This window comes from Botryllus schlosseri, chromosome 6 (genome assembly GCF_051294905.1).
Source record: "Botryllus schlosseri isolate E-star chromosome 6, Bs_hap1, whole genome shotgun sequence".
Lineage (NCBI taxonomy): Eukaryota > Metazoa > Chordata > Ascidiacea > Stolidobranchia > Styelidae > Botryllus > Botryllus schlosseri.
The window spans coordinates 28478017-28491107 of NC_137241.1; the positions used below are offsets into that span (position 1 = coordinate 28478017).

Sequence of the window (13091 nt, forward strand, 5' to 3'; positions counted from 1 at the left end):
AGCTCAAATTATATTCCAACTTCGAGAACAAATGTGTTGCTATAATCCTAATTCTATTAGTCTAATTCGGAAAAAAATGTGTAGCTATAATGCTAATCTAATTTGGAAAACCTGAAACTTATTTAGTTGTCCGAGACTGTAACAATGCTTGGATTCGTCTTACGTATCTGGTTCTATATATCTAACGCAGTCCTTGGCGAGTTCAATAGATCGTTGAAAGTATCAGCTATGCTACCATCTATTGCATTTGTAAAGTATAATTGTTACTGGTCTGGTCATGTATATCGGTAATATTTGTCAATTATTGAGCGTATATTCAAATCGAAAGATTTTCGCCCTGATCCAGTACGGATGTTGTTGGAGAATAGTCACAACTCTCATCAGAGGTTGAAACACCTCTTGAGGTGATTGGTCAGGAGCTTGTAGTGATGGGCGTATCCGTTCGGGTATCGGTTGAAGCTGTGCGTCTCGTCGGCAGCGAAATATGCGCTGAAATCAACGTCTGCTTCGATCAAGGCCTTCGATAATCTTGCGCTGTTCTGTTGGAAAAAACGCACGGTTCTCAGGAATTTGTTTCGATTTTTGCAATATCTTTTACAGGGTTGGTCAGGAAGGAATTACTTCTACTTTTTGGAGTATTTAAGCGGTTATGTTTGCTGTACTAACTCCACTTCTGCTCATCAGTTCGTGATGTGAAACGACTGAATTTTTACACTTTTGGACGTTGAGACGGAGACAGTAGTTTGGGATGAATTTGATTGCGTTTCTTGAGTGGAATTGTTATAACAACCAGACCCTGTATCATGGTAACCGAATACCTTTTCGTTGGTCGTATTTTCGTGATTTGAGTGTGATCAGTCAGTTTGGGCTAGTCGCGAAGATGATTTTTGTAATTTGGAAAGAAGCTATCTCCGACTGACTATAAAATTGTGACACGTCGCGAACAATCTCCTTTCAAAAATCACTTGAGGGCCTTTCAGACCTTCCATGATCTACGCCCACTTGAAGTACTTCTGAAATGCTTGAAAATAGCTACTTCTACTTGGCATTGAGTAGAAATTTGCGGCATTACTTCTACTTCTAATTGAGTAGCAACCCTGACTCTTCGATCACATCTAATCACTTCGCGAAATTTATTTCTGTAAATTTGAGCATGGAAATTTAAATTCTTTTCGGCAACATGAAAATATTATATGTTAATGATTTCTCTCTGGATTTGGACGAGCTACTGTATTGTAAGCTAAAATGCTCTTACCAGGAAATGTACGTTTTCGTCGCTGGTGCCGTGAATCAAGGCAAAATAATGTTTACCGAAATTTTCAAATTTCTGTATCGCAGTCGATTCATTGTAGCCGACCTGTGAAGAGACAGACATACAGCCCATTGAGATTCTACGTCACTACGATGGGGACTTCTCTATATAGGGTTATGAGTATAGGACTGTGCAAAATGATTCAGGTACTCGAAAAAATTTGACTTTGTGTATAATTTTATCAATTTTTTGTCATAACACTACAAATTTTACGAAATTTTGCCTTTTTTGCAATGTCAAAGAATAATCGCCTTGATTATCACCTTATTGTCGCTTTCGTCGGGTAAACGCATGTATCTCTCGGTATAGATAGTGTGATACGTAAGCCAATCGGTGACGGGTGCAACGGAGAAGCCGCATTTGAAAATGCTGTTCGCGTCTTCGCCGATTGTCCGAGACGTGGCATACCTTTGACGAAATAGTATTGTTTGGTATTAACGAAATTCTGCATGTTGAGAAACATTGATATGCAACCACAAAAGGAAATTAGGACAGAAAATCAAATTACTTTACTGATTACTTTATTGCAGTGGTTCGCACCTTTTTTCCTTACCGCGTGTCATCTCGAGGTCCGATGATTTTAATGCGTACAAACAAATTCACGAAAAACTCAACTTTACTCGAAATGTAGGCTATATAGCATTATTGACATGAGGATATTAGCACAGAAGTCAACCCGTAAATTCCGAAGCAAATGGGGTTCAAGCGCCAACACACACTAACAAGGCAAATCTTATGTAATGGTTGTAATTGCAAGCTGATGTAGGCGGGGTTGCTGTTTTGTCATGGTGTTTGTCGACTACTATGGTCATTTACACCAGGCCGATTTTCTTCATTTCTATTCCGTAGCTGCTTACTTGTAGCACGTCCAACTTCTGATCGTGACCCACGATATCGGATATCGTAGGCCTCGTTCTGGGCTTTTTTAAGACACCGCTTACGCGGATGACATGGCGAGGAGGAGCCTAGATAGACCTCCAACACTTAGGTAGGAATTGTGGAGTCGACCTCGCGGCGATTTGCCACTGAGTTAAATGAACCATTTAGTATATATCTATATACATTCGATGTAAACAAAAATCGGCTAACGTTTTGTTAAAACTGTAATTTTACTTAAAAACAAATGCATTTACAACGTACTACCTGAAAAGATTTCGATTATCACACGTTCAGAACCAAGGCTTTATTGGCGTATCTCTTACCCGCCGTACGATCGTCCCCAAATAGCAATTCTATCGTTGTCGATGTAGTCGTGCATCTCAGAAATTTGCTTCGCAGCCTCGATCTGATCAATCGATTCGTATTTCCCGAGTTGACGGTACACCTACAATTATATAAATAGTGTTGCAGTGCTTGAGCATAACAGACAAACATAATGACAGTCCCAAAGTATCATTCGCCAATTTAGTTTCACCTGGTGCCTAATGTTATCTCCGCGAAATCCTGTACCTCTACCGTCGAATGTTACCACAATAACATCGAGGTCACTACTGGCAATGTACCCTCTCGCCCAATCGGCGTAAAAGGAGTCGGTTGTGTATTGGAATGCAGGCCCTGTAAAACGAAGCTAGTTGCAACGGCTATATTTTTCGCAATTTCTTTTTCATAATAATTTCGAATAATAAAATACAATCGGCTTAGTTCAGCCCGCCATAATTCTGTTGTAATGAATCTTCAATGTACATTATAGTAGGGATATCATAAGAGGATTTGCTTTCGTTTTTTTAATACCACAGACGCCCAAATGTCCTCTTTTTTGCAAACCGTGTTCTTTTGTTTTTAGAAGTACACGTGAAAATCGACTTTTGCTGGAAAAGGTCCAACCCGGATATAAGGTACCGACGCGGATAGTTGAATTTTTATTTTTATTTTAGTCAGCCTACAGGGAGATCTGCATCTTCTGTATAAATTTCCCATACTTATTCATCCTATTGAAAAAGTGTTCTCGTGTTCAGATTAGAGGTCGACCGATATTGATTTTTACAGGCCGATACCGATACCGATATTTCGACGCTCACAAGGCCGATAACCGATATCATAGGCCGATATTAATATGGAAGGAGCAGAGAAATATTTCGCCAAAAATATTATATATTAGGCAAGGTGGCACTTGTTCATGCCACAGAAAGGTGAACAACAAACAAGAAAACTGAAATCGAAATGACTTATTGCTTAATTGTGAACATTCGTTGAAATTTGGGATAACCCGAATATCAAAACATGATACAGAATTGCAGATCAGTTCAGAAAAGGTAGATTGTAGTTAGATGTAAAATATCGGCCTAGATTGGCCGATACCGATATTCGAGAAAGTTCCAAATATCGGCGCCGATAATCGGCCATGCCGATAATCGGTCGACCTCTAGTTCAGATCTTAAAATATGTTAACCCTGCCCCACATTATAGTAGAATTCTTAAAACGAAAGATACTTTTCCCTCGAGGGTAGCGATATTGAGACACTAGCAAGACACTGACTTATGTAGACTTGTACAAGTAATGACCGTAAATAGACGAAGTTCGAACCTTACCGGAGTAAACCTGCACCAGCATCGGGTACGATTTGGTCGCATCGAAATTAGGAGGTTTGTGAAGAGTGTAGTAGAAGACCTCATCGGGCAGGTCAGGTAACGTAATTTCTCCAAACTCGCTTGTTCTGAAGTGGAATGCTGAAATTCGTGGTATAAATTACTGATTCGGTGAACTCAAGTAAGTTTGAGACGACAGTTGCACCAGATTCGTAGTCTTTATTGTTGTACTAACCCGACTATACCTGACTGATTGTACTAGGATTCGAGAATTAAGAGGTCGCCGATTATGTTCGAGTGCTATTATTGCATTGTTGGATCCCGCTGCTAGGCCCCCTCCACATTATCAAATCTCTCAGCCGAAAGAATGCTTCTTGATACATATATTAGTCGCAAAGGCGTCTCGTAATCCTACTGCTTCGATAATCGGATCGGAGTAGTGAAATTATACGCTCCTTGCAACCAAGTTTTACTATATCAACGAGAATTAGGATCGACGCTTTTTTTCACTTTCCAATACCGTAAATCTCGATCTGTCCTATCGCAACATACGAAACATGAGATATGCAAAGCTACACACTTTCGCGGAAATATCATTTATGCGAAGTCATGATGAACCCAATAAATTGCCACAAAATGTAATGGAATATATGGTCGAAAAGATATCTCATTATCTCTGTAATAGTGGGAGTGGCAATTAATTCGTTGTGGTGGGATAAAAGGTACATATTTTACTTTCCACATCATTCGCACGGTTGTGTGGCCATAATTAGTAATACTGGAATACACGATTCGAGGTATAATACGTGGATTCAGAATCAACCCTTCAAGCAATGTTCCCTCTAATTTCTGACGATTCTGCGCACACTCACCAATTTACTGCGCCGACCCTTGGACAATAGTGCGCATACTGCGTAACGACTAAAAAATAGAACATCACTTCGGATTCTTTGTAGGCAACTTGGATTTTCTGTGCGCAGAGACCGTGTCAACACTGCGCATTGGCGCACGTGCGCAGCTTAGGGGGAACATTGCCTCCAAGTACTCGATTTTTCCCGGACCCAACTCGTAATGCGGAGTGTTTTCAAGAAAACTTGGCGGTAACATCAAGCCTGAGTCCATACGAGTAATTTCAAGATTGCGGATCCGAGTACAATTGCGCGTAATGAGTTTGATAGCGGGTGATTGATTACCTTCTAGGTTTGCCAGTAAATCATCATTGTTCTCCACCACTGTTCCCTCTCCCACGATTCCAGAACCATCTATTTCATGTCTCGTGGATATGGGAGCATCTGCGGTAGTCTGAGTTGAACGTTATCCGTATAAAATTGAGTATATGGTTATCAATGTTTTTACGATTTGCTGTCCCTCCGCAGTTGACGATCACCACAGACCCGTCGGGACTGAAGGAAGGAGACACCCAATTGCAACGGTTCATTGTATCCCCAGCGTCATTCAATCCACAGGTAATGCATTCTCTTCCAGTGTCCTCGCCATGAGCTGAATGCGACACGGGGGTGTACGTTTAGTAGAGCATGTCATCATAATTATAGCCTGACCGATATTGGGGGTTAGACCCAATGCCGATAAATCCAAGAACTACTACATTCACCAATAACCACGAGATACCGTATTCAGTCGATCATCAAAAGACATGGCATCTTGCTCAAGCCGCGTTTCCAAACTCCAAAACATATATTAGAACATCGTTGCAGCCATTGTAATGCGTGGACATGAAATAACTAGAAATGCTACATTTGGACGGATGAAAGCTTTAAGAACTAGATCATTATTCCCAGTCTAGTTTAGATTTCAGTTCTCTGACTCCCTATTACCCTTCTGTGACATCACGAAAATCGGCGATATTAGTTACCTCTAATGGCAGATACATATATTTCTTTCATATTGTCATCTCGACTCAATATTATAGGCGAAACGATAAGAATGGGTCGAACTAATAAAAAACGATGTTTGTTTTGAATGCCCATTAAACACAACTCGATCGGTCCTCGAAGGAGAATATCTGATTTTACATTGCTTCAATCAGGTAACTTGCCTTTAACTCTCCACAAATGACGAATCCTTGGCAAACCTGACCCATCTGTTTTACTTGGGTCTTCGGTGCTAGTATAGTAGACCCAATCGTTAGTAGAATCGTAAAAGTAAATGGCGTCGTCACCCGACCCAGTATCCGCTACCTAAATTTTAAAAAATTACAATCAGCCTTTGAAAACTCAGCCGTATGGTGCATTCCAACCTCGAAATTTCCGCTAGTGCGCCAATTCCTGGTGTTTGCGTCGGTGTCCACCAATACCAAATGCAAAAATCCTGTGTCATCGCTCATTACTGTCAGATATTCGTTGCTGAGAGGCATAGCCATCAAGGTGGCTGGTTTGTATATACCTAACCAGCCCGAATCGCTCACGCTTTCCATCTCCGAGACTTTGAGAAAATAATACAGGTTGCCCTAATGTGACGTAACGCATGTAGTTAAGAATGATAATGATTCACCGTGATCACACGTCCAGCCCGTGGTATCGTTTTTGCAAGATTCAACCATCGCCTCGTTTTCTAACCGATTCTTCCATGTCGGTGTGAAGATGTCGTGTCTCCATATTGCTGAGTTGAGATAGTAATCACCCCAATTGGTAATCGTCTGCATGACCGTAAGATATGATTTAGTTGACATCCGTCACTGGTTTCTCCGGTATCACAGGAACTTACAGTACTTGGAACCAGCTCCACTGCATCCCCTTTCAAAGTAGTATCAAACAAATAGGTTTTAATTTCGGGTATTGGGGTCCCTGGTTTCGGATAGGGGAAACTAATCATGTTCGGATAGTTTCCTCCATCGAATCTGGCGAATTCGAAATTTTCCACTCCATTTCGCTGATCTATCCTGAAATGTCAAGAATATTGACAATCGCAGGTCAAACATCAACATCTCAATCTCGAAACAACTCGTTATTGTCAACAGTAGTGTTACATGTAGAATATCGGTTTTGAACAGCTCCTTGGAGGTACGGAACTTTAATATACAATTGAATTGTATTCATATTGAAATGAACCCGAATATTTCCGGCTGACAAGTCAGGAGTAATCGTCAGCAACTAGTAGAGAATTCACAGGAACATCGTATATCAACAATCGTATGACAAAATATGCCGTCACCAGCATGAAATGCCAACTGTGTCATCAAAAAGAGTTCGTGTACCATCTAAAAATATAGTACATTAAACGCTCTCGTATTCCACATTTCATGCTGGTGACGTCATATTTTATGATACGATTGTTGATATACGATGTTCTTTTGAATTCTCTACTAGTTGCTAACGATTAGCCTACCCCCCCCCCCCCCCGACGAGTGTCAGCCTAGAATATTCGGGTTCATTTCAATATGAATATACTATTCAATAATGTCTGTTTTACGCATATCTCATCAATCACTTTATGGAATCTTTTGCTGGCAAAACGATCTTGCGGTTTCCCACGCAATCGCTTAACTCCATTCTCTAAATGGATATCACGGTTACAATTCTTCATGAGCGTTATTAGAACAACACAGGGCAGTGGTTCTCAATCTGGGAGGCGCACCTCTTAGGGGGGGGGGCATGAAACCATCTGAGGGGAAGCGCAAACCGGCTGAGAGAAATGATGTTTCTTGAACTCGGAATGAGTTCAATTGGTGCTGATACTCCCAAGTTCCAACAATGCCAATATACCTAATTATATTTCGACTTGAAGTGTCATAATTGCATCGCCAAAACATCTATGTGCTACGTGCTACCATTGCACATGATTATTTTGAACAAAATATTAAACCGGAAATTTTTTAGCTTCGCGCGTTTTACCTTCAGCTCACAATTATTTGTCTGTGTATCATCCTAATTCAATATCTGAGAAGTCTTGAGAGCCATAACGCATTCCATGCTACTAAACAATGGAGCGGGATAGCAAACATTCTGGTTGCACTTTTAAATATTTTGTGATATGATGATAAGGGAGTCACGGAATTTTTCAGTGCCGCCAAGGGTGCGTGTCCGAAAAATTTTGAGAACCAATGATATAGGGTGCTACAATAAACCTCAAACCTTAGCTGGTTGCATTGTGCGCAACATTTCCCAAACCCAATTAACAGCATTATCATATTCGTATGTTCAAAATAATGGAACACTAAGTTTCAGGCTTTTAAAGCAACCCAAATGTAATGATTGATAATATATATAAAATTTCGAATTTTTCAATGATAATACAGACGTTGCGTATGCGAGGAATGTTGCGTCCGGTGACCACCAAAGCAGAGCGTCATCGTCCGTGATCTCCACATAATACAGCCAATCTGTAATCCCATTGAATATCACATTTTCCTCCCCATCATCGGTAACCTGGTCTGCAGCAGATTCCAAATCCTTTAAATGAGGACATGTGTGATTAGACCATTCAAAAACGCAAACTACATGGAAAGTATTACCGTGACGTAGACATTGAAGTTTTTGACGAACGCCATCATATGGCCTACCGGATCCCACTTTATTTTTTGAACATTATCCAATGCTTCGCCTGTTACGACGATTTGCGAGCTGTGACGAACAACATTTAAGTCTGGGTGGGACACGGTCTAACTCTGGAATTGGTATGCTTACGAATCTGAAGTTTGAAACACGGCCACTGAGTAAAATGTCATGTAGTGGGCATATCCCTGAAAACAAACTGAACGTTAAGCATGTTATAAGTTATTTGAGACTCAATTTTCTGGTAATGAGGGACATTGAAACAGACCATAGCAGTATATAAATTCATTTGTTATTGATGTTCATTATTTAGACAATATCAAATTGGATTTCCGTGGTTCCATGACTTTTTTGTGATTCGGCTGGGCCTACAAAAACTCCGCTGTTTTATTCGTCACGTAATACCTGAAAAGCTGCTATCACAAATATCTTGCGGACCATGCAGCATGTTTTGAGCTCAAAATCATTGAAGCCAGTACGCGGCTTTTCGCTTAATAGCATCCAAAAACCATCCTTATGCTGATTTTCTCAAGGCACAGAACGATCTATATACACAGAACGCTCAAGAATTAAAACTGGCTACAAGTCCAGTAACAAACCCAATTGTGAAAGCACTTTTCCAGTTTTAGGTGATTGAAAAATGAGTAGACCTAACCCCTTACGGAATGTGGTTCTAAGAGTGCAGTTAGAAATCATGTGACAGGGGTCAAGAAATTTACAATTTCGCCGTGAAACGCAATGTGTGAAGAACTGCTAGTGTTCACGGGTCGCAAAAAACGGCTCGTGGCTCGCGCGACAAGGTTTGAAACACCTACAGGGCATAGGCCGTACCAGGGTATATAATTACTGAACTCTGGAATGGCATCTCTGTAGACATGGCATCATATCTTCACGTTACGTTAAATCTCAAATTCACGCCACTAAGGCTGTAGTATAATATGGCTGTTCAGAAAAAGACTTTTTCTGCAGATTTCACTGGCTACGTGATAAAATTGATAGGTTGGCTAAGAAAACGCTGCACACCAGATTTCGCTCAATTCGAACTTAAAGAAGCGACGCTCCTGCAGTAAAAAGTTTTGAATTTATTATTTAAAAAATTTGAAGAGCTACTTGGAGGTACAGAACTTCAATATACAATTGAATAGTACATTCATATCGAAATAAACCCGAATATACAAGGTTCTTTCCAATTCTCTACTAGTTACTGACGATTACCCCTGACGAGTGTCAGCCGAAAATAATCGGGTTTATTTCAATATGAATATACTATTCAAATATTTGAAAAAATGAAAAATAAAATTTTAAATTTTTTTGTCTGGCTCCATAAAATTGTTAGGCTGCAAGTAGAGATGAGTCACACTAAATTCGGCTAAATTCCAACCACTAGAAGCTAAGTTATTGCAATAGCTAAATTTTTAATTCTACGATTTGATAATAAATAATGAAGGAGTTAGTCACCGTAAATACTATTTTATTCAAAATTCCAATTTTTGTACTGCAATAACTTCGCTTCTAGTGGTTGGAATTGAGCCAAATTTGGTGTACATCGTCTCTACTGACAGCCTAACAATTTTGTGGGATCGGCAGAAAATTTTGATTTCATTTCATTTATTTTTTATATAATAAATACAGAACTTTCTACTGCAAGAACTTCGCTTCAACTAGTTTTGAATTGATCCAAATTTGGTGTGCAGCGTTTTTTTAGCCAACACAATAATCTTATCACGTAGCAAGTGAAGTCTGAAGAAAAGGTTTTTTTCAACAGCCCTATAGGTGAATCATGGCCTGGGGTCTATGTGTGCGTGTGACGGCTAACCCATTAGAGGTAGATTTGATAATAATTTGCTATTAGTTATTCATATCATTAAAATAATGATATAAGTTCCAATAGACACGGACGAAATTGTTTGTTTGAAAAAGACTTCAAGACTTTTTAACTCTACACTGCGTTCGTAATCGTGGACGTATATCTGTGATAAGCTTCGTAAACTATTTGCCGTGTTGGTTAACTATTTTGTGATATCTGACAGATTTTCGTGCAGAGTGATAATGACGGTGTCAGCTTACATAGGTCTCTCCGTATGTGATAGCAACATACTGCTGGTCCGCGGATATGTAGTAACTTGCTGGATCCGTTAAACTATCCTGGAAATGATGGAAATAGAAATTGAATAAATACCCGAAATGAGTTCTAGTATGAAAATAATATACCCAAGCGCTACCGGCAAGCAAAGTAGTATTAGTACCATCTTTGCTGACGAGTACGATTGAGTTGTCGCTTTCTTTACTGCTGTATTGATCGCCTGTATCAGCATTTTTTCTATAATCGCTGCGGGCAATGATTAATCGCGTCGAGACGTACCGTTAAACCATCGCGGAGACACTCTCCTCGATCTGAACGAACCCGTGACCCAGTCGTCGTATGACATGTATATCTTCGTATCTTTTGCTGTTGAACGAATTTCATGTGCCGAGGTAAATACCAAAGATGTGCATGGATTAGGATTTGAAAAAAACAGATTTGTCAAATTTTGTCGGCTTAGGTTTGGATTAGGATTAAAGATTTTTTCTGAACGGATTAGGATTTGGATTGGATTTACCGATTTTCTGGGAGATTGATATGTCGCGTGGCGAATGGCGACAAAATTTGTTGAGATGAGTTATTAATGTGCTTATGGTATACAACACTATGGTACACCCGGTGCCAATGAACGTGAGAGGTGCAGCCATATGCTAAGTTATCTGAAATCAAGAGAATTGTTGGTTGAGAAAGAAAAATTTCCAATTCCTCCCTTGCATAAATAAACTTTTTTTTTTAAGTTCAAATTAGAATCGGGTTAGGATTGGACGCAAATTTTTATATACAAAAGTCCTTGATTAAGATTTGGATTAGGACTTGAAACTTATGATTTCGATTGGATTGGGACATAGAAATTACAAATCCGCTCATCTCTGGTAAATGCTGTGGATACAGCTGAAGCGATCTCATGTTACGACGAAACCACAGACATCGATTCACAAAGATAGGAAGTCTGATTTTTAGATACGCCACATCTCGAAATGTGTTGCTCATGCACCAGCAAACGCGTTGTTTCCATATTATGCGACGAATTGGCACAATGTAACCCATGGGTGGCCAACCTTTTCGGCCAAAGGGGCATATTCAATTGACGAATAATTGCGCGGGACGCCAGCCGCGACAAGCGCGAAAATATTTCGAAGTTTAGGTCAATAATATTGTTACTTGAGAATATTGCGGATCTGCTGTGTATCGCTGGGCTCAGTTTGCAAGGACTGGACTATTCAGCGTCTGGACATATCGATATCAAAAGCTTTGGCCAACATGCTGCGTCAATCATTTTATGCCTAGGTTTCATCGTGGACCGTATTTGTGCGAGCGCAAACACAAGGTCACATATTGGACGACACTTTCTCTCGTCATTGCGAATATAGTTAGACTTAATCTGGTACATCAGGTGTTTCATTTTCAGGAGGGGGTAACAATATTAACAGCAAGTAATCGATTGACAACATATTGCGGGAAGCGGGAAGAAAATTTTTACTATAGCTAAATCTACCACAGAATATTCTGCTTTATTGTAATGTACGAAGATCTACCAAAAATGTGAGTGTCCCATGGATCTGCCAATGCGTTGGAACTGATATTTTACTTGTTACATCCCGAGTGTTGCGTCCAGGCTAATCAGATTTTGATTAGCCTTGCAAGTTCACAATCTGGGCAATCCATTTTTGATAACATTACGGATCTCGAAAATTACCTCGCGGCCACGGGTCGGCCGCCCTTGATGTAACCAGTAAATTGTACGATTGAACTAGCGTCGATGGTTTGTGATTCCTCATTTCAACATGAGCAAATGTTTCGCCTCCAAATTCCCATATGCCGTATGGCCCTAATTGTCTGAAAGTGACGTGGATGCAGTCGCAGACCGGGCACGTTTCCAACACATCAAAACTACCGGTACGTGTTTTAGATGGATTTAGGTGGGGTAAAGTACTCGAAATATGAACTAGTAAAAATTGCTTCTGGGAGGTCACTCACGCTCCTGTCTTGATCTCTCCTCTTTACGAATAGTGCGTCGATCTTGAAATTTCCATACAGCACCGCATAGCAGACATACTAGAAGAGCAACCGAAAACACTGCCCAGACTCGAAATCGAGACATTTTCTATTTCTGGAACAACCAAAAAGCAGATAGTAAATCTACCTTGCCTGTACCTAAAAGCACTTACGGTATGCGATTTCGTAACGAATACCATATCCGAGCAAAATATTTGTCAATGGCTCATCGGATGCACGCCAGCGTATTGACTATAGGGTGCTTGCTCTGCATACAATAACGAGTTTACTAAGTAAACATAATGCCAGCAGGGTGTATGAGCAACATTCCCGCAACCTAATGCTATATTTACCTGTGCATTCTATACGAAGTCATCGGTAGTAATCAATTAGAATCTCCAAGAAATGTCACTTTTGAGTTACTTCTCGTTCGCTGTTGTTGATTGTCTGCGATCAGGTAAATACTATGGGGGACATAAAATGCTGATGCGATGCCATGGGTGCTGAGTTGCGTCTTCAATACCATCCACACAATTTTTAGGCAATCGCTTGATCCAGTCCACCTCTGACTATTCTGTATTCATGCGGTCGAAATGTACATATATCTCACCACACATTCACTATATATAATCATTTTATTCGCTATACCTGATATCACACATGT

The 13091-nt window shown here is 40.1% G+C and overlaps 1 protein-coding gene across 1 annotated transcript; it reads right to left on the bottom strand.

Moving 5' to 3' along the window:
• Positions 1-224: 224 nt before the first annotated feature.
• On the bottom strand, positions 225-12542 carry LOC145441981 (dipeptidyl peptidase 4-like). Its single transcript, XM_080319943.1, has 19 exons — positions 12410-12542; positions 10712-10798; positions 10561-10652; positions 10417-10494; positions 8482-8537; positions 8310-8418; positions 8096-8247; positions 6563-6737; positions 6350-6494; positions 6096-6280; positions 5895-6036; positions 5195-5338; positions 5032-5130; positions 3842-3979; positions 2727-2866; positions 2515-2636; positions 1576-1720; positions 1256-1357; positions 225-539 (listed from the first exon to the last, which is right to left on the bottom strand). Exons 1-19 carry the CDS (start codon positions 12531-12533, stop codon positions 381-383), a joined length of 2394 nt encoding a protein of 797 aa, XP_080176069.1. The 5' UTR covers positions 12534-12542; the 3' UTR covers positions 225-380.
• Between the last annotated feature and the right edge of the window lie 549 nt (positions 12543-13091).